The 25,600-nt window shown below is 41.1% G+C and overlaps 1 protein-coding gene across 1 annotated transcript in view; it reads left to right on the plus strand.

Moving 5' to 3' along the window:
- The first annotated feature begins 16,585 nt into the window (after nt 1–16,585).
- Nucleotides 16,586–25,600, plus strand: part of DKK2 (dickkopf WNT signaling pathway inhibitor 2) — a 94,233-nt gene continuing 85,218 nt past the window's right edge. Inside the window, exon 1 of the mRNA XM_001503589.6 lies at nt 16,586–17,571. Within this exon, the coding sequence (XP_001503639.1) occupies nt 17,350–17,571 (222 nt within the window). The 5' untranslated portion in view covers nt 16,586–17,349. The remainder of the gene's footprint in view (nt 17,572–25,600) is intronic.

Consider the following 25,600-nt stretch of genomic DNA (forward strand, 5'->3'; position numbering starts at 1 on the left):
GCTTATGGTTATTCCTGCTCTAAGCCGTCTTTTATACTTCTTCAACTCCAGTGGAAAAATGCAGATAAAGTATAATGGATATAAAAGAAGAGGAAAAAATGACAAGAGCATTTCTTATTCATGGATGTTGAGAAAAATGAAGGTACTTCAAATGCCAAGTGACAAGGAAGACAAGACATGATAGTTATCCATCAGTGTTTGTGGGACTGTATGTCAAATAAAGAAAATGTCGTTATCTTTGCAAGTTTTTCTGGTAGGAAAAAGTCATTTCAATAACAGATGTTGAGATTATGAAAATTATGGTTAAATTCAAGTACAAAACAATAACGTTTTATAGAATTGAATTGAAGAGGATTTAATTAAGTCTTTTAGCAATTAGTGCCTTTTACGTGCCAGGCATTAATCTAGGTCTTCAAAATACGTTCATATATAAATGAGACTAAAATCTTCATTGAGCTTACATGCTAGTAGAGGACACAGACAATAATCCACATAATAAATAAGTCAAATACATAGAATAATAGAAACTTATCAATTCCATAAGGAAAAGAAAATATATAGCGTAAGTTCACAGAGATAAAGAGGGCTATGGGGTGGGTGGTGATAGTACAATCTTGACTGGGAAGATGACCTTTGGGCAAAGACTTGACACCACTGAGGGAATGAGCCGCACAGATGCTGGGAGGAAGAAGTTGTGTGCAGAGGGACCAGTGAGTGAGAAGTTCTTAGGTGAGAACATGTCTAGGGGGTTCAGAAAGAGCAGTGAGGCTGGTGTGTTGGGCACTGAATGAACAAGGAGGAGAGAAGAGGGAGATGAGAACAGAGAGGATGTCATTACATATTTTCTGCCAAAATACTTTAGTGCAAATCGGTTATAGCCCCTGAGGTTCTAAAAGTTTAACTATTACATTTTAAAAAATGTTTCACTTAGCAAATGTGATTGCATTAACCAGGACTGACCTATGGTCTACTTTGGTTAGACGTTATCTTTACCCATTTTAAATTTCCTCAGTTTAGAATCTCATTTTGTAAATAAATGTGAACTACTTCCTAAATTGGTGTCTTTCCCACATATGTTAGAAGAGTGTTCTTAAAAATGTGTTTTCTTGATAGAGCCTCAGGCTGCAAAGCTGCCACGTGTGACCATGTGCAGCCATAGACTGGATAACCATCAAAGGAAAGAGCCTTGCTGTAAAATGTGCCTAAAAGTGGATAACAGCAAACAATCTCCCTCTAGCGTCCAAGACGGAAAATGTGCACACCTTACTTGAGTGGAATTTATTGGAAGCATTGCTTAAGTAAAGTCAGACCGTGGAGTTCAGGTTGGCCTTTGCTACTGATGCTCTGGGCAACTGTGGACCAGTTGTTGATCAGAATCTTTAATAAATGAAAAGGTTTGATTGCATCACTGTGAAGGAACTGACTAGCTGAGAAAATCTGAGGTCAATTTTTACTATGCGTGTTTGTCAATTGGCAATTGTAATTATATGTATAATGAATTTCATAAACATTTGTTAAAGTCAAACCCAGTGGATGGAGAAAAGGTATTTTGGGAAGAAATTGCAAAAACAAAGTCAGAGTCCTGACTCTTGATAACTATAATATATTTTGGATTTTCTGTCCTGAGTGTTTATTCCCAGCCCTGCCTGGGCCACTAAGCGACACAATTTATGGCTTCTTTCTTCTGGGGAATGTAAATGCTTAGAGAATAACAATTCTTTCAGTGTCAGCCTAAGTAAACACAAGAAAGCAGGTCTATGAAAGGAATAAAATATTACATTCCAAAAATGGGTCTTACGCTATCGCTTGTCTCTTTTAGTGGTAAAGTTGAGAATTGATAGAATTTTTTAAATGATAGAATTTTAGATCTTTTACTAATTGTTGTAAAGTCAGATTTTTTTTTCCCTCTGGTCCTTGAGTTCTTGTTTGGTGATTCTGGGATATAAACATTTTTAAATTTTGTTTTTCTACCTGCTCAACTAATACTTGAATATAAGTATATCTTAAAATTTACATAAATAAAACAAACGATCTATAAAAATTTAAATAATATTGGAATGTTTGCAATAAAAACTACCCCTCACCAATTCATTTCCCTTAGTCCTACTTCCCTGACCAAACCAGAACCAATAATAGGAATTCAAGTTTTGTTTAAGTGTTCAGCTTATGAGCACACACAGACACAGCTAGACTCTATTTGTCTGCACTGTATTTTCTCACTTAACTATAAAACTTGGAGATATTTGCATGTGATAGCTATTCATTTGTTTATATTGCTTTATCTTTATCTCTCTATCGATTTACCTATCCGTCCATCTACCCATCCATCAATTCATCCATCCACCAGACATCCCCCCATTTACTGATCTAATCTATTATTTTCGACAGCATGTAGTAAGTCCCCTCTCTCCATCATTCATTTCCCCCTCTTTCTGCTCATCTGCATCAATCTCTCTTATCAAAGACTGACTTTCCTTCCTTCCTGTTCACATGGCAGAATATTCTACCAACAGATTCTGAGCTTGCATTTTCTTATATCAAGAACACATGTAGATTTATACCATTATTTTTAGTGCTAATTCCGAATTTCACAGGGAAGAAAGAGACTTGAAAGCTTTATTGATTCAAATGTAACACCAAATCCATTACTGTGGCCAGGAAGGCAGATGGTATACCAACAAGATCAGCAGAACACTTGCCCTGAAGCTGCAAGAATTGTAAATGTGAGGCAGTTCTCAGGGAAAAGGTTCTCTGAGAAAAAGGTGAGTCTGGGCATCCAATTCAGGAAGTGTCTACTTATAGGTAAACTTCCCCTTAAAAAATCAATTCAGTTGTAAAACTTTCCTCTCATAGGTGAGCTCTAATACCAGTAGCATTATTTTGGATATTCTTTTTTATTCTTTTCTAGCTTCTGGACCTGCATTACCATTATCCATTCCACACTACAAAATGCACTTCTTTGGGATCTGAGCCAATGAAGTACGCTGGCTATTTTTTCCCAAACTAAAGAATTCATTGTCTGAAGTGTTATTACTGAAACAGAAGGATAGTACTGTTGAAATCAGATGCCACCTGAAAAAAGTCAAAACATATTTCTTCTAGGTGTTTCTCCTAGTAAGAAATATATATAGATAGTCACGGTGAAGCCAATTTGTCGTTTCAGAAGAGTTTAGAAGAGGTTAATTCCTCATGAGGCCTTTAGGATACTTATAGATTCAATGTTTCAATGTTTTCAGTTCTCTTCAAGAGTTTAGCGGAATATAAAATGCTATAATCACTATTCATGAAGACTCTTTGCCCCAAAGGCCACCTGTTTGTTTAATTGGAGGTTTTACTTTAACATTGTTGTTATTGCTGTCATGACTTTTGTTTATAGAAACTGTCAAAGCTATAACAATAGAGAGAAGAGTATAATGAATCTACCTGTAGACATCACCAGCTCCAACAATTACCAACTCGTGACCCGTCAGGCGTCACTCGCGCTTCAAAACGCTCACCCCTCTCTCAGATTATTTTGAAGCAAATCCCAGACCTAAAACCATCTCATCTTGTAAATACTCCAGTATGTGTCTTTAAAGATAAGGACTCTCTAAGAAAACTCATTTGCAGTAACCATGATCAACCTTAAAAATTAACAGTAGCTCCTAAATTTATACCCATTTTTTCCGTTTGTTTGCTTGAATCAAATCCTTACAAGATCCTTGCATTACAGTTGTCTAATGTGCCTCTTAATGATCTTTTAATTTACAGGGGTCTTCCTCCATCATCTTTTTTTGCATTTCATTGTTGTTGTTACATTCATAAAAACTGAATGATTTGTTATGCAGAGTTTTGCACATGACCAGGATTTTACTGATTTCAGCCCCAGGGTGCTATTTAACATGTTCCTCCAGTCCCTGTCTATCTGAAAATTTGTGCTTTGGTCTAGAGGCTTGATTAGATTCAAATTCAGTTTTCTGGCAGGACCACATGAGAGGTGGTAACATGTATTTCCATCAGGCAGCACATAATATGTGGCTGTCTCGTTTCTGTAGTGTTATCAAACACTGGTGGTGACTGCCTAGATTCCATAACCCTTCAGAATTGCAAAGTGGTGATATTGTAATTCATTTGTTCTCTATATATTAACCTCTGTATGAAGACAACTTCTTGGCAATTTATTTGGCCATCCTGAGGTCAGGTGAGAATAGGAAAGGCAGAATATATGCTTGTTTTTTTCCTCTTTATCATTTTTCAAAATAGTAAGCTGGTTATTTTGCATCCTCCAGAGGTGACCAATGGTTTTTGTAACAGTGTTATGAACTGATGGGTCGAAATCTATTTCACGTGCTTCAGTATATTGCAGGTATTCTCCTTATTGATGCACATTTTCCCAGCTGGGACTCTTTAAGTTGGCTCCTAAATCCTTCATGCTTGATCCCAGCATCTTCTATAATTTCCTTGTGATCTGATTTATTGAGATGTTTTGTATATTTTCTACTTCAGACTTGCAGTTGGCCTTTTATGCAAAGAGCCCTGGATCCTTTTAGTAGGAAGTTAATAGCAATGCTGAAAATTCAAATTCCAGTATACAGGGCTTATTTATCCTTAGCCTCATGGATCTTGCATATGTTTCTACTTTCTCCAATATCTAAAATCCTGGTCCCTCACCACACAGAAGTAATTACAATCCCATGGAAGCCACAGAACAGTCTCAGGATAACGACACCAACCCTACCACTTAGAATTTGATTATTGAAAATAGTTCCATAATGAATAATGATTTCATAGTTATGTAAAACGTTTATATGTTTACAAAGCCAACTCTAAGAAATAAGACTAGTTTATACCCATGGTCTCCTGCACTCTATTCCTGTCCTCCATTTGGCTTTTGTGATGGTTTGTCTCTATTTTTTTTAATCATAAGCAAAGACATAGATAGAGATACAGTTACAGATATATTTTTTGTAACTGACGCTTTCTTAGTTAAATGATAATACTCAGCTTTCCATTTTGCTTTTTTTCACTTTATGATACATCTTGAAGATCACGTCATAGTAATATGTAAATATATTACTCATTCCTTTTTGCAGACACATAGAACTCCATTGTGGATGTGTCCTGGGTATATTCAACCAATGCCCTGCTTAAGGACATTTAAATTCTTTTCACACCCTTGATATTATAAATAGTGCTATAATAAATACCTCTGTGTCTATGTCTTTTCCTATTTTTACTGGTGTATTTTTGGAATAGATTCCTAAAAGTGGGATTACTCACAGACTCAAAGGGAAAATGCAGATGTAATTTTGTTAGATTGCCAAATTCACCTCCTTATGGGGTAATGCCATTTTGTATTCCCATCCACAGTGTAGAAGGGTGCTCGTTTCCTCACAGCCTTGCTGTAGAGATATTGTCAAACAGTTGAATTTTTGAAGTCTTATAGGTAAGAAATTATATATTGGAGTAGTTTTAATTTGCATTTCTCTTATTATGTACAAGCATTTTTTTCATATTTTTAAGAGTCATTTAGTGTTTTCTCTAAAGTTCTGTTCCCATCTCTAGGTTATTTTCCTTATAGAGCTGTTGGACTTTTCCATTTTTAGAAGCTCTTTATACATCTGTCTCTAATATAAGATGCAAATATTTTTTCCTAATTGTCATTAATCTTTTAGCTTTGTTTTATAGTGATTTTTGCCATGGAAAAAAATCATCTTTCTGAAATCAAATTTTTCCATCTTTCCTTTTATTACTCCTCGATTTTAAATCAGAAGAGCATTTCCCTGGTTATGGAGGGATGTAGTTTATGGAGGAATTCATCCATATTTTCTTTTTACCTCTTTCATTGTTTAATGTTTTTTTGCATTTAAATTTTTGATCCTTGGGACTTATCTGTTAGAGTGTGAGGAATAGATCCAGTTTGAACTTTTTTCATATGACTCTCTAGTTAAACCAATGCCTAAAGAGTCCATCGTTTAGCCCACAGATTTGGAAACCTGCTTCTATCACATACCAAACGTCCATATGCAGTCTCGTACACTTCTCAGTGTTCTATTGTGTCACGCTGGCCTGTGTGTCTGCTTGTGGGCCAATAACAATTAACACCTTTTCTACGGGCTTGAATTTCTGCTAAGTTGTCTTCACCTCCCCAACCACTGCTCTTCTTTTTCAGAGTTTTCCTGACCATTCTTGTTTACTCTCCTCAAAGATTTTTGATAAAAATCCAATGAATTTTTGAATCAACTTTCCCAGTCTCGGGGGAAAACGAACATAATGTATTTTTATTGAGATTATATTAAATTTATTAATTACTTCAAGTATAACTGTCATCTTTATAATGTCAAGTCTTCTAACCCAAGAATATTGTATAACTATCTATTTGCATAAGTCTGCTTTTTTATTTTCTGGGAGTATTACTTGTTTTCATATAGATTTTGGACATTTCAGGTTTATGTTTTTATACCTAAGAATTGCATTATTAGTTTTTGGCATTGACATGGGTTCTTCTCTTCCATTATAAGATTTTTTCTTATATATGAAGACTAGTGATTATTGGATATTAAGTTTAAAAATGGCTTCTTCAGTAAATTCTGTTGTTTTGATTTTCCAGATATAGACTTACATTATCTGCAAATAGAAATAGTTTCCCTTTAACCTTTCCAATTTCCACGGCTGTAATTGAGTTCTGTTCCTGAGTTGAATGACTGTTACTGATAACACAGTGCTCTGTAGTAGTGGAGATTGTGGTCATCTTCGTCTTGTTTCTGACTTTCTCATCTAAGCGTCAAATGATTCCATATTAAGTAAAGATGCTAACTTTTGTGATGAGGTATATATATGTATTTCCATAAATTTGCCTTCTGTTGGGTAATTTTTAACACAAATAGTGTTGGTTGAGTGCTGCCAAATGCTTTTCCTGCGTCTATGGAGATGATCATATTATTCTTTTCCTTAGCTCTGTTATACTGATAGAGCATAATAATGTATTTTTCAAACTTATATTTCTGAATAAACCCCATTTAGTTATGGTGTATTGTTTAAAAGGACTGGTGGAGTTTACTACTGCTTTAAGATTTCTTCACATCGATATTCACAAGGAGATTGGTCTGTTGTTATCACTCTCTCTCTTTCCCTCTCTCTTGCGTAACTTGTTACTGCATATAGCCATTATATAATACTGTCTCTCTCTCCCTCTCTCAAGACCATCTTGTATGCTTAGTACTACAGGTGATTGTATATTTTGTAACAGTGCTTATTTCAATGTCTCCCCAATCAGTGGTTGTCTAAATCTTATTTTCTGATAGATTTCTAAGGAAGGGCTTATGTAATAATATTCTCCAACTTCTTGGATTCACAAACCATTTTGTCTGGAGCTTTTGTACGTGAAGATTGGTTTAGCTGGATTCAAGACCCTTGGTTCATATTTTCTTTCTTTGAATATCTTAAATATGTTACTTAATTGTCTCCTAGTAGAAAACATAGTTGTTGAAAGTGACATGATATTTTTGCCTACTGGCTGAAGGATATCTTCTCCAGTTCAGTAGTTTGACTAGAATATGTTACGATGTTTTCCATTCTGGGTTGACTTTCCCCCATGTAACTTTATGTATGCAGTTTCAAACTTTTTGTTTTTGTTCGTACTATTTTAGAACATTTTCTAAAATTATTTAGTTAGTGTTTGTTTGTTCCACTGCTTGGGTTTTTTATTTGGGGAAAAACTATTATAAGCATATTGGGTCTTCTGATTTATGACGCTTTCGTAGTTTCGGTTTTGGTCTCGGTTTCTTTACATGTTTGGAATGTTAGGTTACTGTTTCTATGCGTTCATTGGGCATGGATTTTGGCTTTTAGTGATGCCGTTCTAGTCCTCATTCTCTTCTTTTCACATGTTAAATTCATGCAGGATTGGGCTACAGTCCTTTTCTGTTGCCCATTTTAAAGTTAGTTAAGTTTTCTTTGCTACGAGAGAAAGGGCTGGGCCAGAATAACTTTTCTAGCTACATCGCTCTGACGCTCCTTCTTCTGTTTTTATGAGTGACTTTAAAAACGGCCTTACATTCTTGAGATCACCTTCCTCCCTTTGCTCATTTCTTTCTAGTCTTTTTCTTTTTGTCCTGATTGCTCCTGGCCTGCTCAATTTGGATTCTATTTCCACGAGTTTCTCTTCACTGAGAAGCTTTGCTCCCTGACGTAGAGCCTGCGGGACCAATTCCCTGCTGGTTTTGTCTACTGTTCTAAGATTGGCTGCATTCTCTCCAGTGAGGAGCTGGTGGAGATCTGAGGGGTCTCTTATTCTCAGAGCCTCATTGCTTTCCCTCAACACCCCTTTTCACAGAAACTGATACCATGTGGGCCTTACAACTACTGCTGATTTTCCTCATTCACTTTGTTGCCTAATTTTACTACAGATGTTATCTGTGTTTCTTTGGTTTTGTTATCCTAGTGTCTTTTTCTGGTTTTGCATGGCAGGAGTTTAAAAACTATGCCATCATATATTCCCAGACTCAACCTTTAAACTTCTGCCTATCGGCTTTTTGAATAACACCACCCCCTTGTGTTGGGGCTGCTTTAGTTGATGGTTTGTCACAAGCAGTGGAGCAACTGGTAACACCAGGATAGAGGGAGTGAGGAGGGAAGCAGCAGTTGAAGTAGTTTCTTTAAAGAATCAGGCAAAAAAGATGCAAACATTGTCACCATGGTGAGCAGTCACAGGAGCTAAAGGAGGGTTAGGTGCCAAGGTCCTTTGATTTTGCAGCATTTTTTCCAAGTAGCCAGAGAAAGTTTGAGAATAGGTGGTAGTGAGTGAGATGAAGTAGGTGTTGTTCATTTCCAATGCATTCCGCACGTTCAGTGAATCATTTGCAATGCTGTCTGTTTGCCTTTGTTTCTGAGTGGTTTGGAAGAGTTTTTACAGTAGACTTCAATGCCTCATGGACAACCTCGGCATAGCCCTCAGCAAAGGAAGGTGGCTCCTTGTGCGTAACGCATAAGGGAAAGCTTTCTGGTTTCATTTTAAATCTTGAAAATCTAATATTTGAGAAGTATTGCAACCTCTTCCTGGGAGGAATAGAAGAATTCTTTTGTCAGGTCTCTTCCATTCAATAACACCAGGATAGGAAAGGTCTTTAAACTCTTTTTCCCAGAAAAGTTACTTTGTAATAATCTCTAGCTCCTCATCTTTCTTACCACTGATAAATGTGCGTTAATGCCCTCTGCTGCATGAGCTTGAACCTCTCCTCATCTTCCAGACTGATAATAACTGTAGATCCTTGGAACTCTTATCAGAGAATAATATCACAATGGTTTGCAGTTTCTATCCCTTATATATAGGATTCACATGGGAGATTACTTAGAGTGGTCTCCTTAGGGGCATTTTAACGTTAGATGACCATTGAAAAAGAAAAGCAGATGATCATGTCTGCTATATTCAGAAAGTACTTTACAAATGACTGACAGATAGTGTACAAATTAACTTATAGCTAAGTCTTAGGCTGTATCTACACCTAACTAAAGAGAATGAAGAGTGGTGGACTGTAGTAAGCATAACTTATGATCAAAACTTGCAACTGTGGGATTTTTTAAATGGAAGACCTAGAATTATGCAAACATTTAGAAGAAAATTAGGTAATTCCATGAGTTTGAAAGAAGTGCTTAGAAGATTATAAATGAGTCTTGCCTTTTCATATTAGAAAGTTTCCAAGTTTGCATATGCCTGGCTCTACTGCTAGCTCCAGTGTTAAGCGGAGGAGAGAAACATATTCAATATTATAGAACAAAAGGATAATTTTCAAAATTTGCATATTTCTATTACATGCTAAGATCATATCTAAATAATACGTTTTGATACATAAAAGGTGAATTGATCAAAGATTTAAGAACTTCCTTTTCTTGTTGATCAAAATACAAAGATTGGTATCGGAGAAAAGGCTAACCTCATTTTAGAGCGTGGAAACAGTTGTTATGTTCCAGGAGATATCATTCGATCTTAGGTGTATACAAATCTGCACATATATTCTTGACATTAACGACCAAAACAGCGTTTTATAGATTTCAGAAAGAAGAACAACAAAAAAAGAAACTAAATTTGAGATTATTCTAGCTCAGCTTTCTTGATAATTTAAAAACCAAGCGGTCAAAGTGCACATGTATTAAAAAATGATTTCATGAGCAGTTTCGAGGACATTAGATAGTCCCTCGGCTTCCACATATTTAGCACTGCCTTGAATTAATTAAAGGTGCTGTGATTCCAAGTGACTATTAATTTACAGAGTAAATTGAACAAATCAAATTAAATAAATGGACAAATTAAGTTAGTGGCGGAACAACTTGCTGATTGCTAGGTCACTCCATCTTTGATTGCTGCTTCCTTTCTCTTTGATCTACAGTGATTTCATTTCTGTATCATATACTCCTGGATTTTATTGTTTCCATCTTTCATTAACAGAATGCTGTTTTTAAATGTAGAAATGACCTTATCTGCATGGCAAATGGCTTGTGTTCTTTGTTTTCTTTTTTGGGTCCCCAGCGGAATCTTGACAATCACATTCAGACTCGGTCAGCTGGGTTCATATTTAGCCATAATTCACACCCAGAAGGAAGGTGAGGAAGTTAACATCATTAACACAGGCCAGAGGTAAAATGATAATAGGAAAAATTTAAACAACTTTTTTAAGTGGACATGTGACACGTCAGCCACATTAAGTTTATGAACTCTGGTAGAGTTCCAGAAATGTTGCTCTTTCCCCAAATAATTAAATGTGCACAAGTCTATAAATACATCTATTATGGACTGAATGGTGTCATCTCCCCCAAATTCATATGTTGAAACTCTAACCCTCAGTACCTCAGGATGTTACCACATTTGGAGATGAGGTCTTTAAAAAGGTACTTAGGTTAAAATGAGGTCTTTGGGGAGGCCCTAATCCAGCATGACTTCTGTCCCCAAAAGAAGAGGAAATCTGGACAAAGACAGAGTGACGACCATGTGAGGACACAGCAAGAAGGGTGCCATCTGCAAGCCAAGGAGAGGGGGCTCAGGAGAAACGAAACCTGGTCACACCTTGATCTTGGATGTCTTGCCTCGGTAACTGTGAGAAAGTACATTTCTGTAGTTTAAGCACCCAGTCTGTAGTACTTTGTTACAGCAGCCTGAGCTGAGTAAGACAGCGTCCTCAGAGCAGAGAGCCATTTTCGGTTCTCTGCTAAACAATCATTCTGTTTCCATGAGGCTGAACTACACTGAGCATAGCTGCATGAGCTGCGGTCTTGGTGTCACTACTTTTGCTCTTGGTGTTATCTGTAGCCTTTACCAGGTGGTTTCTCTTGGCCCCTTCAGAGGAATCAACATTAAGCACAGCTGCAATGATGCGAAAGCACCTCCATCCTCTTCTCACGGAGCCCCCTTTTCTCCAGTGCCTGCACATTGCTGCATCACTTGGCATCTGAAAGCACAGATGAGGGCCGACTGTGCTGCAGGCTCCTCTTCGCTCGGCATTAGTTTAGTACTGGACATTGTTGTAAAGGCACAAACCCTAGGATACAAACAGGGGACAGTACATGTAAAGTACTTAAGTCCGGCACTCCGGCACAGAGTGAGTGAGCATTCAATATATTTGGTTATTTTTATTACTTTTATTTTTGCTATATATTCCAAGCCAGTTATCTAGAAAATTCCTTAAGCTGATGGAAGTTTAGTATCTTGACTTTTCATACTCCAAACTGTTTTTGAGCATTGTAGTCTATTCCTAGAGTATCCAAATGTAGGCTCTATTACAAAAGGATCCTTTGAAGATAAACCAAACACAATTTACGTTTCCTCTTACCAAGCCCAGCTTTGCTTCAAACACAGATTTTGAAATTGCCACTTGGGAACCTATTTCCTTATTTTTCGCAAATAGTTTTCCCTATGTTTTCCTCTGTGCCACACTTTATTTTATAGTTAAGGTTTTTCCATGTTCGTTAGTCATCAGTTCAGATAATTGACCAGGACGAACACATTGCAGCAGGACTGGCTTAGTCAGCTTTCCCTTCCATTTTCTGATAGTCCTCACTTCAAATGACCAAATCACTTCTGACTGAATAAACTACCAGATTTTCAATAGTTTCCCCATTTGACTAGTGTTTGTTTTGGAAATAATCTGTAATGATAAAAGGGTAGAAATCCACCCGTCTTGTTGTTAGTAGCTTGAGGGCTCATAGAATATTTTGCCCAACTCACTGTAGCTTCCAAATCTGAGCAGTTAACAGTTGATTAAAACCAGCCAACCAACACCACTTCCCTCAAATGAAAACAATAGCAAAAACAGGCATTTAAAGATGCTTGTTCCTGGAGCCCTCTCCCCTGAGGTCTCGTCAAAAATACAGCAGCTCTAACTTCCATGTGGGACTCGTGTAGAACCCTGGTGAGGCAAGGAGCAGAATTTGGAAACCACTGGTCCAGGTTATTTAAAAGTTGTTTGTTTTGTTGCTCTCCAAGATGAGATTTTTTGCAATGAACCTCTCTTAAGAATTAAGAACCTCTCTTTCACTGCCAAGTATAGTACTGTTTCCAAAGATGAATCTTGAAATAGCCTGCCAGAACTCAGCAGTGGGAGCAAGCAGAGCACCAAGAAGCATGCGCAGTGTATAGAACCAGCAGAAACTGTGCATCATGAAGGGAAGAGCTTGGTGTTAAACATTTGGAGATTGTTTCTAATCTCAGTTCTACCTAAGGTCATTCACTTGCATGAGAATCAATAGAAGTTTGTCTACCTGAGTTTGTGACTATGTCATTTATACGCTTTTTATTAGCTGGGTTCAGGCTCTAGGAGAAGGATCTGTTCAGTAATTCTCTTTCATTTGGGTGGCAGACAAAGTATGGAGAAGGTGATCAATACGTGAAGGGTTAAAAACCAAGCCGTTAGCTAAGCAATTACTATGTTTCTGATTGATTTACTGTGACGTCCCTTGAACCATCGCTTGTGCATGTCTGTGCACAGCTAGAGATGTGAGTGATGAGACCTCCGCTCATCAGCTGGTCCTATTGTCCATGAGATCAAGGCATAAAGGAGTCAACAGCTGAAACTATGGCAGAGGTCAAATAAGAGATGCAACTTTTCATATCTGGTATGGAAATTAGTCCTATCAAGAAACACAAAAACTGTTCACAATACTAGTGCCAATTTACATTTATTACAAATTATTTAAAATGGAATTGACAGAAACACATAGTGCTGTTGCTCCTTAGGCAGAATGAAGACATAAAATTCTCGTGTGATAGGATCCCAAGAGTGAGAATAAAGGACTGGGTAGCCCGGTTTACTATGGAGAGAGGAAACCCACATAACCATACTTTCTAAATCCTTTAACATCCAACAAGATGAAGGCCTTTCACGTTCATCCTGTGTGGACAAGATGATGTGGAGTCCTACAGGACCTACTAAAAAATAATTTCCCTTCCCAAGTTTGCCATAGTACCATACTTCTTTCTGTTCTTACGAACCTAAAATGACCACAACTAGTGTCATTTCTTTGCGTTCAACCACAAATGTAGCAGTGTCTCCCTGTACATTACTAAAATGTACATCTAAATTATAAGGAAAGGAAAGACTCTGGGGGACATCTCTAAATTTTTATTCCCATAGTCACATGAATTCAGCCCAGCTTAGAAGTTCCAGATGCCCTGTGAGAGACTGACGCAGGCAGAATTTGATAGTGGGTGAGAAGAGAGGAAGGCTCAGAGCAGTGACTCCTGAGTGGGGCCAGAGGCAGAATTCAGGGAGGCAAGGCCTGGACAGCGGACTGCCAGCCTCTCTCGGGCCGAGGCCCTGACTTCCTCACCTTCGTGTCATTAAGGCCCTAAACTTAATAAATATGCAATGAACACATGGACAACTGCTAAACGGACTATTGTAGGAAGCGGTTACTAATACAGGGAGAGAACTAATGGGATGAAAAACAAGAATACAGTAACAAGATGTACACTTAACTTACCTTGGGGCTAAGTAGTCAAAAGAAAAACAGGATCCAGAAACAACTGCTGAGACAGTTGTGGTTTTTCTGTGGAACTAAAATGACCCCACAGCTGGAGGAGCAGAGAGAAGAGCGAAAGTATGGCTAAAGGCAAAAATGTCCACAGAGGCATTTTCTTCCTATCCTTACCTCTGTACACGCTGCTTTTGTATATTTACTCCTTAAAGATGTTGTTGCAAAAGGCATAAAAAATCTATTTTTCCAAGTAGAACATGAAGCTTGTATCTTCCTACTTAAGGAAACTCACATGAGAAAACACATGTGGGCTTATGACAGTAATCCAGAAGATTTTGTTTATTTGCACTTAGTTGATTTGGGGTATTTACATTTACTAGTCTACATATGGGTAATGTGTGTCTGTCTCTGTCCGTTACACAATTGTGCAGAGAGCATTTGGATCATGAATGAAACTAGTTTTTACCTCCTTTTTAGCCTGAATCGTAGTTGTATATGTTTTAGCATTTGATCCCATAAGTGTGATTGTGTTTGATATATATATGAGACTGTCTGTGCAAACAAACTTCATGTGGACTTTGATTTTTAACTGTAATTGTACCATTTTCTTTGGGAGCTTGTGGGATGTGGTGTAAGCCTCTGGGATACTCTCTTTATCATGATACCCAGAGGTGAGGGCTTTCTTGAGAGTGAATTCACTGAGCTGGACATTACTTTTTATCAGTACATGTGACAAGAATTAGGTCTGACTAGGTGGGCTCTTACTTCGGTTGGAAGTAAAGAAAGAGGGAACTGACAGAAGCAGGCACAGCATCTTCACATTTTCTCTTGGTTCACCTGAGTTTCTTCTCCAGCAGGTGGTGGGCATCCACACGCTTCCAGGGGCTGGAGAGTGACTGCTTGCCTACACTTGTAGCTCTCTTTTGTCTTTTCCTTTTGCTCTACAATACTCTGGAAAAATATCCAAACCAGAGGACCCTTAACTTAATTTTCTCCTCCTCTCTAATGTTTTCTGATTTGCAAATCAGAACTAAGGCAAAAGATACACCCTGTGCAAAGTCTGAGCACTGAGTCCCTCTGCTTATTTGTAGAGTCTGGGTCAGTTTTCCTCGCCCTCTGCAGTGTCTGGGAACATTCTTAAAAAGTGAATAAAAAATTTAAACGTGAAAATCTCTACCCCGAGGAAGCACAAGGCACTCCAAAAAGAAGACAACATGCAGGGGGTCCTCAAGTTTTAGTCCCCTTCTGCTTGTGTATTAAAAAAACAACTCTGGAAAATGAAGAATTGCACAGCAGACTGACTCACAGATCGGGGCAGAGAAATATGCAGAGCTGGTGCTGTCCACACTTTAGCACTCTGCCCTTTTTGGGGGAAAAGAAAGGAGTCGCTAACGTTCTTACTTAGCGACAACATGTTGCCCGTAGCCCCCTGCACGTGCTACTGTCTGCCGGGGTCAGGTGTGAAAGCAGAGGAACCCAGGTCCGAAAATCCTAGACAGCGGCTCCGCACAGCAACCTGCTCCCCCAGCTGTTAGCCGCCGAGTTGTGCTGCGCTGCCTGGATTTCTCTGCGCGCAGAAGGAGAAATGCAACCGCTTGCGAATGCCCGCTCTCGTTGCCGTGGAAGCCTCGGGCTTGATGGCCAACCCTCGCCAAGCCCGAGCCTGCTGGGGAGGCGCGTCGCCCGCCGCTCCTCTGCGCCTCGCCCCGCAGCTGCCGCCGGCGCCCCGAAGCGCCGCGCGCCCGCGGAGCCTCCTTCCACCTTCGCAGAAGCAAACTGGACCTGGGGGGCCTTGGGGTCTGGCAGGAAAGGCTTCCCATGGAATTCCCAGAGGCTAGAAGGCAGGAAGCCAAGGAAGGCAGGACCTCAAAGGCTCCTCTGCCCCGTCCCTTCCTGTCTAGTAGTTCGTCTTCGCAAAGGGGGCAGTTGCCCGGCGCGGTAAAGATGCCAGGTAGAGCTGTGAGGTTCAAACTCTCGGAGCGTCCTCAGCGGCACCCGGTTCCTCCCAGCCCCGCAGAGACAGAGACATCTCTGCGTGTGCGGTGGGTGGGGGCTGGAGAGTGGAGAAGAGGAGACTAGAAAGTCCTAAACCAGAAAGTCTCCGGGCAAGGAGACTAGGAGCATCTTTCCCCTTCTCTGGTCCTCTCCTCCCAGATTCGAAAGCCCCCCTCCGGATCGGCGCACCAGCACAGCGCCAGCCTCACACATCCCCCGGGAGGCACAGGCTCAAACCCGGCGCGAGCGCGCACAGACAAGGTATTAACGCCGGACGCTCGCTTCCCTAACTCTTTTCTACGGCTTTTGCAGGGCTCCGTCCGGTGTCACACCCTAGAGATGGGTCGGGGGCCTAAGGAAGGGTGGTGGCAGTCCAAAAGCCCGGGGGCAGCTTGCCTCTCTCCACGTCCACATTTGCCCTCCGTCTGTTTCCAAAGGTCCTTCCACCCTCTGGAGCTGTTGTCAGGAATTAGGCGCCCTCCTGCTCCTCTGGGGTGAATCCCACTTTCTCAATTGTGGGGCGGAGGAGGAGCGGCAGGGGGGAAAGGGAGAAGCAGGAGGGGCGGCCGCAGAGGGAGCAGCCGCGGGGGAAGGAGAAGAGGGGGCGGGAACGTGGGGGGTGAGGGAGACGTTTTCACTCTTTGTCACTCTTGAATTGGGGGCGGAGGAAAAAACCCCACTGTGGGAAGCTATAAAAAGCATAGGCGGCGGCGGGGAAAGAGCAGACGGAGAGAGGGAGGCCGCGCAGAGCGCAGGGCCGCTGCCAGGGCATCGCTGCGGGGTGCGACCCGGGACAACGCTTCGGGGGACTGTGCGCGCGCGCGGGGACCGCGGCTCGCTCACACCTGCAGGGGCCGGTCTGGGGGCGGTTCCTGGTCCCTCATTCTAGCGCCCGCTAACTTTGAAAAGGAGGATTTGTGTCCTGCAGAGGTTGAGACACAAAGGGTAGGGAAGGAACAGAGGAGAGAAAAGGGACTGAGGCCGGAGGAGAAGCAGCTCGAGCAGACTCTTGAGCCATTCGGAGGAGGACTGGACCGCGGAGACCCGGGCGGACCCGCGGAGGTGCGGGGCCAGGAGCCACGCAAGCAGCGCGGTCCGCGGGGCTGGGTCTTCTTGCACCTCGGGTCACGCCTCCTTGGCTGGAAGGCTCGTCGCCTTTGATTACTTCCAGTTCCCGAGGACTTCCTGCCCTGGTGGAGAAGCGGGTCTGGCTTGGGTCACGCTCGCTTCAGGTCTGAGGCGTGAGACTGAGTTCATTCACGGCTGGGAGCCCACAGCCAAGAGGGGTCGGGGGAACAGAGTCTGCGAGCCCCCGCGCCCCGAGTGAGGGGCCCCGAGTTGGAGTCCTCTCTCCCCTTGCTTCCGCTCCCCTCCACGCTTTGCGCCTCCCCGGAGACCCCTCGCCGGGAGATGGCCGCATTGATGCGGAGCAAGGACTCGTCCCGCTGCCTGCTCCTTCTGGCCGCGGTGCTGATGGTGGAGAGCTCACAGCTGGGCAGCTCCCGGGCCAAACTCAACTCGATCAAGTCCTCCCTGGGCGGGGAGACGCCTGCACAAGCCGCCAATCGATCTGCGGGCACATACCAAGGACTGGCATTCGGCGGCAGTAAGAAGGGCAAAAACCCGGGGCAGGTAGGAAACACCCCAAATGCACTCTTCAGCCAGCTCTCTTGAGCGCGTCGTTTGCCTTTGCGCCCCTCGAGCGCGCCCCCAGGTGTGGTGCGCACCACAGCTGGGGAGGGATTCCCAGAAGCAGGTTTGCGTGGGCGGGAGTGGCGGGAGTGGCCGGGTGGCTGCTGGTGCTGGAGCTCTTGGAGCGGGCGGCTTAGGGTCTGTCTCGCCCTTGCTAGTGCATGCTGGTGGGGAAAGTGACCAGAATGGTCCTTCTCCAAATTTAACACGTTGATGCCGAGGACGATGTTAATAGCGACGGTTATGTGTCAGGCACTGTTCTAAGCGTTTTACATATATTTAATCTTCACAACCCTGTGAGTCAGGCGAAGAAACTGAGGCGCGGAGTAGAAGCTGTTTGCCCAAGGCACACAGCTAGTGTAAGTGGCAGAGCGGGACTCCAATCCGAACCATCTGCACCCAGGTCCTGGGCTCTAAATCACCACACTTTACAATCTGGAGGGAGAATTTACCCCTTTTCACCTTCTCCTCCTCTCTCAACCACTGTCTCTCTTCAAAGAAGTGAGGTCCCAGAAAAGTGCAATAGACGCGTGTTTCTCACTCTTGTAGAACTGTAAATAAAAGAATCCAGGAGGAAGCAAAATAATGAAGTGACCACGACAGCATCGCGAGCGCGGGCGACCTGGGTGTCCACAAGGAAGACGCCGAGGGCATTTTTGCGAGAGGGACTTTTCCGCCGGCGCCTCCGTTTCTGTGTCATGTAGACAGATTGACAGTCACATGCAAACAGTTACACAAAACAGACACACACAGAGACAGGAGCGCGCACAGTCGTGCACCCGCTGTGGCCGGCGCGCACAGGCCAGGATAAGGGGCCCTGTGGGCGCTGGGAACCGCGACAGCTCCCCCTTCCGCTTCTTTTGTAGGAAGCCAAACCGAGAGCCAGTTTGCCCAACAGCACACACACCTCGCACAGCTGCACTGTCAACCGATGAAGGCAGCTCACAGCCCGGCAGGTCCCGGCCGGCTTCCGGTGTCCACCAGCGGAGCGCGTGGCAGCGGCTCAGCGCGCTCTCGGGGTCCTCCACCGCCCCTGCCCGCAGCGCGGGCGGCAGGGGGAAGGGCTAGGCTGGATGGCAGCGAGGGAAGACTCGGCCAGACTTGGCCCCCTGCTGCCCTCTGACGGGACAGTTTTGCTAGTTTTGCATTTCCAGAGCGCTCCCTAGGTTTAGAAATGTCAAACATTTCAGCTATCTTCTCAACGGAATATACAGCCTGCAAACACAGGAGTTTTTTTTTTTAGATCTTAAGGGAAATAAACTATATATGTGCATACATACTACATGCATACGTATCCTTTGCAGTTTCTCACGCACTTGCACATACCTCCACACTTACCTGACCACTCTAGTGCCCTTTTCCTCTTGCCTTGGAAACACCGTGGCATTTTCAAGAGGATGGACTTCGCATTCTCTTAGGAGACCATCATGAGACAGGCAGAGGTTAGAAAGGGAAGATGCTCTCCATCCGCATCATAAGACTTTTCTCTAATGCTACTGACTGCAAGTTCCACAGTGTCAATGTTGAAAGAGCTTAATGTTTAGTTCAGCAGAGGACAGAGGGATGGACCCAATGCTCTTTTGAGATTCCTTTCGATTCTAATCTGTGTTCATTTGGTGAGTTTCTGTAAAGGACTTTCTGTTTCCATCACCATTGGGCCCCAACACCCGATGTTCCTCAAATTATCAGTTGTGTCATCACTGTCATTGCCAACAAGTTACATGGACCAGACGGGGGATGCACCCCAGAACCTAGCTTATCCCTTATGTTTTGATAGTATATCTGTATATAACTATGTAGAAAACATGTCTATTTATTTTGCTCCCTCTCCAAATATTTGCTCTTTAAAGAGGTTGCAGCTCTATTTGCATGTATTCAAATTGAAAATTGATTTATTTTACAAACAAGTTGAATTTCTTCTTTTTTTGAGTTGAATTTCTTGTATGCTTTCCATAACTTAGTGGTTCTATGGAATATGTTTTATTGTATTTACCTAACTGTAGTACCAGATCCTTGAAGTTTGACGTTGGGTTTGTGAGCAAATTGTAACTTATCAGAGATAATGTTCACAGAAAATAAAAACATTGAGTTGAATCACAGGACGATAGCTGGGAAACGTGAGGATTACCTTTTGTGTATTGTGGCTTCTCACTTGTTTAGCGAGAGACCTGAATATGTGTACTGTTATGAAGAAACAAATAGAAACATTTCTCTTCTTTCAAGTATGAAAAGGAATTCTTTGACTATTTAGCATCTCTTTATCTTCTTTATTCCACTAATTATGTGGTTACCAAATTCTTATACTCTTATTTTCAATAATGGAATGAAAATTAGAAAGACTGTTCAAAAGGGAGGATGCCATATATCATTTTGAGGAGAAAAATACTAGAATTGAATTGTAGGTGAGCTGAATTTTTATCCATCGTAATAGAAAAATATGATTGATTGAGAAGTTTGGAAGTAAAGTGGCAACTGATCAAACTAGCTAATTATGTAGTGTCTTCCCGAGGCCTAAGTTTGATTCCCCACGGCCCGCTCCCCCACATCCTTATGGACGATGCTGAAATACTTGCCTTTCAGAAATACAGGAACAAGAAGTCATGGGATGCAACTTCAAGTGAGCGTATTAGAAACTTAGTCTTTGGTCTTCTTTTCCTTAAGTGAAAATTAAATCATTGTTCATTTATTTTTTCTGATTTACTTTCAGGATAGAGAATTAAAATAAAAAATTGTATTACCATTGCAGAAGAAATGATTGAAGATATTTGATAATTCATTAATCTACCAAAGTGAAACTGAGACTAAACGGGCCCTGAGGTTTTCTTGATTCATCGTAGCCTGATTTCATACAAAGGAAACATTCGTATTCCTGGGAATTCTGCTTGTTCTATAGGCCAGGTGGAGGATTTGTAAATCACTCCTGGAAGAGGCGCCTTCAGAAATCAGGGAAGGTTTAGAGAGCTCATAGGAATAACGCACTGTTCTCCAGAGGTCTTACGATTCTCCTTCCTAGGTTTGCTTTCAAAGACACAGTTCTGAGTTAGGATGGAAGCTGATGTAGAAAATTGAGTGTGGTGGTATTCAGGTGATGGATAAGGAAGTAGCAAAAATGATTTGCTTAATTATTCACATTAGTGTTTTAATTTGACTTTCCGTTTGCATCTATTGCTAATGAGTTTTATAGGGTAGTGTACATATGCACATGCTCTTAGGATAAGTTAGGTTACAGGATTGTTACTGAGCTTGTATGTGCCAATATTTGTATGTTTGAACTTCTAAAGAGACTATTTCAAATTTTCTAAATCAAAAGTAATTTTAAACAAAATCTCAGTATCATGTGGATAAATATATTCTGAGTAAGTTCGCTGTTACTCAACATCACCTCTGGAGTTTGAGGTATTGACTTTTACAGGCCACCTTAAAAACAAATTTTTGAAAAAGTCAGTTTATAAAATCAGTTTACCCTTGCAATTCACAATTACGTTTTGTGAATGAAAAACCTTTCGGATTTGTGTTTGTAATCACTTCTTTTAGTCTTTACTCTTTGCTTTGTCTTTTTGAGACAAACAGATTAATTTGAATACAGTGCTGTAGGATTTTGAAATATTGTTAAAAGTTGTGAGTAGAACTGTAGAAAATAATTATATTTAAAGGTAGATAAGCTTCCTGACACGTGTCTCTAAAAAGAAGCTGAAACTGGTTTGACGTAGATTCAGATCCTGTGATTTTCTGCCGTAACTTGGACACTTGACGGGTAGTGGTTTGGATGAAGTTACGTTACGTTGAAACAGAAGCTTGAGGGAGTCCGTTCAGAGCTCTAATATTCGTACATTGCACTTTCTTTAATAAAAGTGGTGTGTCTATTTGCATGCAGAAACACTCATGCAATAAACCGCATACCCTGTTGTCTGTAGGTGATCTCTTCACTTTCTTGAAATTATTCATGACTTTTTTTTTTTAACCCCAGCCCAACTTTCCCCTGCGAGAGAGTAAATATCTGCCATCTCCTCTGGACATCAACCAATGCTAAATGTAATCAGGAGAGCAAATCATTTTCAAAATTAAATTTTCCAAAAGAAAAAGATTTTGAAATAATCTCCGCTAAGGTCCCTTTTCTTCGCTGTGAATAATAGGGAATTGGTAGTTGATACAAGTGGAAAGTTAACTATTGCGTAGCAAGAATAGTATTTTAATGATAATCTCAGTATGAGCATGCATCATTTTAGTTTTGGGCAGAGTAGAGAGAGCAAGGGACAAGGATACTTAAACTCACGCAGCCGTGGCTTTGACCTGACCTTAGTCTTTCTTAGTACTCCCCTCTGATACACACCCCTTCACAAGATGTTTCAAATCTTACAGTTTTTAAAGTAGAGAAAGCAAGAAGAGTAAGTGATGTATTCCGTTCTGGGAGAATATTGCCGCTTCGTCCTCTTTTCTCTGCACAATCACTTTAAATGTACATTAAAATCATCTGTTAAATTATAGAGGCCTTTTATAATACTCAATATATTTACCATTTTAGACTCAATGTCTTCTGGCTGTTCATTCTTTGCTATTGATATAACATCAAAATGAATTACAATCTTATTTCTCTCTGTGACTCTCTGTCGGCCCTTCAATGTCATTGTCTTTCATTATACCTCTGGTCACTTGTTCTCATTTATAAAAAGGAGAGAAAACTGCTCCTAATTATTTAGCTGATCATTGAAAAGATTTATGCAATATTTGTGTCTTCCTGTGCCTCTTACTGAGTCTTTTTTTAAAAAAAAATCTGACCAAAACCCAAAGGGAAACAAAGTTAATAATAATTAATAGATGTTTACATTGTATAAGATTGCTTTAAGGTTACATGGAAAGGTTAAATATAAAATGCGTAATGAAAATTTAGATTCCTGTTTCAGGGAAGCAGAAGTTAATTTTCTCTCCCTCCTCTGTCCACTCTTGCCAAGAACTAGAGAGGAACAACAATTCTTCTCGAATTGCTGTTTTTTTAGGACAAATATAAACCAGTCTCCCAAGCAAAGAGGTCAACTGATATAAAATACGGGAGATTATTTTGATAGGAACAGCTTTCTACAGAAAGAAAAGTCACCATCCAAATATTTTAAATAGTAGCTTCCCAACGAGACTCTCGCGCTAACAACTTTGGGTCGCTGCCCACTTCTTTGGTTCGAATCAGCGAGGGGCAGGCCGTGAATAACAGCAACATCTCATCAGATGTCCTCCGGGAGAGCTCCTCCCATGAGCCTTTGTCTCTGGAATGACGTATCGAATCAGAAAGCTTTAAGGCTGAGGGATTTCGGTATCATATCTAAATTATTGTATTTTAACTCAAGTAATTGGTTTATGTAGCACTAAAAACAGAATTACTGTTCTCAACCTTATTCCACAACCACTGAACCTGTATAACAGATTATGTTTGTGGGATCTTAATACTAGTTTAGATTTATCTATGTGCTCCAAATAACAAGTGTAGAAATAAAATCAGCAAAGGCATGAAAGTAGTAAATTTTTAAAAGTTACTTATCCCTCCTCCATAGTCAAATAAAAGGGACAATTGTGCATCAGATGTCCTTTTAAATATATGACAGTGTCTAATTTAATGGGTTGGTTCTATTTATGTATTATAATTTGGTACACACAATAGCTTACATCACATATTTTATAGTTAAATGACATTTTAACTGTCCCACCCTGTCTAAACAAAAAAATAAATAAAATCAGTGAGTGAATAAGTACATTAACTGGCAAATCGTATTAAAGCACACGATTAGGAGGAGTAACTTCTTAAAGTGGTGGATCAATCCAGACATTTCCTAAGAGATGTTCGTTCTCTATGCTGTGCTTTCTTGTGTGGAATAAGAATGTTTTTCCTTCTGGGGACTGGGATAAGTGAGTGACCTTCAGACATATTATTTCCTTAAACTGGCTTGTAGGTAGTTATAGCACACAGTAAATTATGGTAAGAGGTTCCATTTCTTAATTATTTGCTCTGTGCCGGGCACTACTCCAAATGCTTCATTTGAATTAACTCTTTTGAGGCTCTCTGCAGCCATCTGAAGCAAGTCCTATTGTCACCCTTGTTTTTATAAATGATGAAATATTTTACAAATGATAAAACGATAATTTTCATGAGACACAGAGAGGTTATGCAACTGGTACAGGTTACACAGCAGCAAGTGGAGAAAGCCAAAATGCAAACCTGAGCCATCTGATGTTGGAGCCTGCACGCCTGACTACCAGCTGTGCTCCTGCAGCACGCTCAGGTTATTCTAGATTTAAGAGGGAACGTGGCCTTCATTTTACCCTTCCCTCCTATTTTCTAGAGCTGTGGGTATAACTCTAGGTTCCTTAAAACCACAACAAAACCCAAACCCTCTGTTGCTGCCAGCTGCTACTCTGAGCAGTATAGTATGGTACATTATCTATCATATATAGTAAGTGTATTAGCATGTCCTGGATGCAAAGGCAGCACCATAGCAGTTCATTATTTTCGTCTCTGCTCCACTTGCCTCCTTGCCGGGTCTACTGCACGTCATCAAGGAAAACACACACATCCCTTTCTCTCTTCTACTCCTTCCCATTACATTACAGTGTTGGCCAAGTGGAAGGGAATGCTGTGGGATAAATCCTGTTTTCTCACGACAACCACTACACACTCCCTGGTACCCATGTCCTCGCTTCTGAGTGCCGCCACTGCCCCCAGGCGGGAGCGAGGCAGAGGTCTTCGCAGTTACCTCTCCACAATGGCTTTAAGTCAGTTCGGCCACGTGCCTCACACTCTGATGGGCTGGGAGGAACTCGTCTGGGGTTAGAGTCGACTATTTCCTGTCCTTCTTCCTTACTCTTGACCCCTCCTAGCTGCCTTTCAGAGACTCAGATGCTCTGTAGCTGCACTGGTTTTCCAACAGACTAAATTCTGGCTTGCCACTGACTGGCTTAATGTCTTTGGAAAAGTTACTTAATCTCTGGTTCTTTTTTTTAAAAAAATTGTAAAATAGGGTAACAATACAATAGCAATCATAACAGTAATGATACTTTCCTCACTGGGCCATAGCGAGGAGGAGGAAAGAGCACTTAGTGACTGTGCTGTGTCATTATTACCCCATCTTTACAGAAATAAGTCAGGTCAAGCACTCAGGCACAGAATAGGAAGCGGCTGCCTGATCCTCTCGACCATGCTGGGCAGGGGTAACCAAGCAAATGCATGTGATGTACACCGAGGAAATGAATGAACTCAGTTACACCCATGGTAAAACACACAGAACCAGACAAAATAAACACACACACAGAGACCGTTGTGTTTCTTGCATTTAATGTTAACATTAAGAGGGATGGTAAGTCAGTGTTGTCTTGTAAAACATAAGAAAATAGTGCATAGTTGAGTAATTGGTGAAATTACGCAGAAACCAGGGTACATCAGACATTAACAATACTATCGCGATAAGTGGAGGTCCTAACAACCACGGCGATATGAGTTATTTAAGCACAGGAACCAAAACAATTGAACAATATTTTAGAGTTGGCTGCCAACAGCACTAATGTGATACTCTCTGAGGTCAGAAAGTCTCTGCAAGGCAAGTTTCTTGACACTTTCTGCACAGTGCCTGGGGCTGAGAGCTGGCTGAGAATTTGGGAGGTTCGCAGCCCTCCTTGAGAGTCAGCTGTCCTGCCAGGAGGGCTCAGAAGTTCGCGGCTCGTTGTTCCCATTCCATTTCCTTCGCTTTCTTTGCTTGTTTTACTTGACTTGTTTTTTTCATGATTCAGGTAATTTGGAATTATTTTAAGAATGTTAAATTGAGAGTGAAAGTCATCTCGTGGAAGTATGTGATACATTTCTTTTAACATATCGGAAACAAGCTGTTTGCCAATAAGCGTTTCTGGTTTCTGTCTACTAGTGAACTAAAAAACTTCATCCAAATAGGAGGACGGGAAAATTGTCGTTTAAAACCAACTGAAACGACAGCTC

This window comes from Equus caballus, chromosome 2 (assembly GCF_041296265.1).
Source record: "Equus caballus isolate H_3958 breed thoroughbred chromosome 2, TB-T2T, whole genome shotgun sequence".
In the NCBI taxonomy this organism is placed as follows: domain Eukaryota; kingdom Metazoa; phylum Chordata; class Mammalia; order Perissodactyla; family Equidae; genus Equus; species Equus caballus.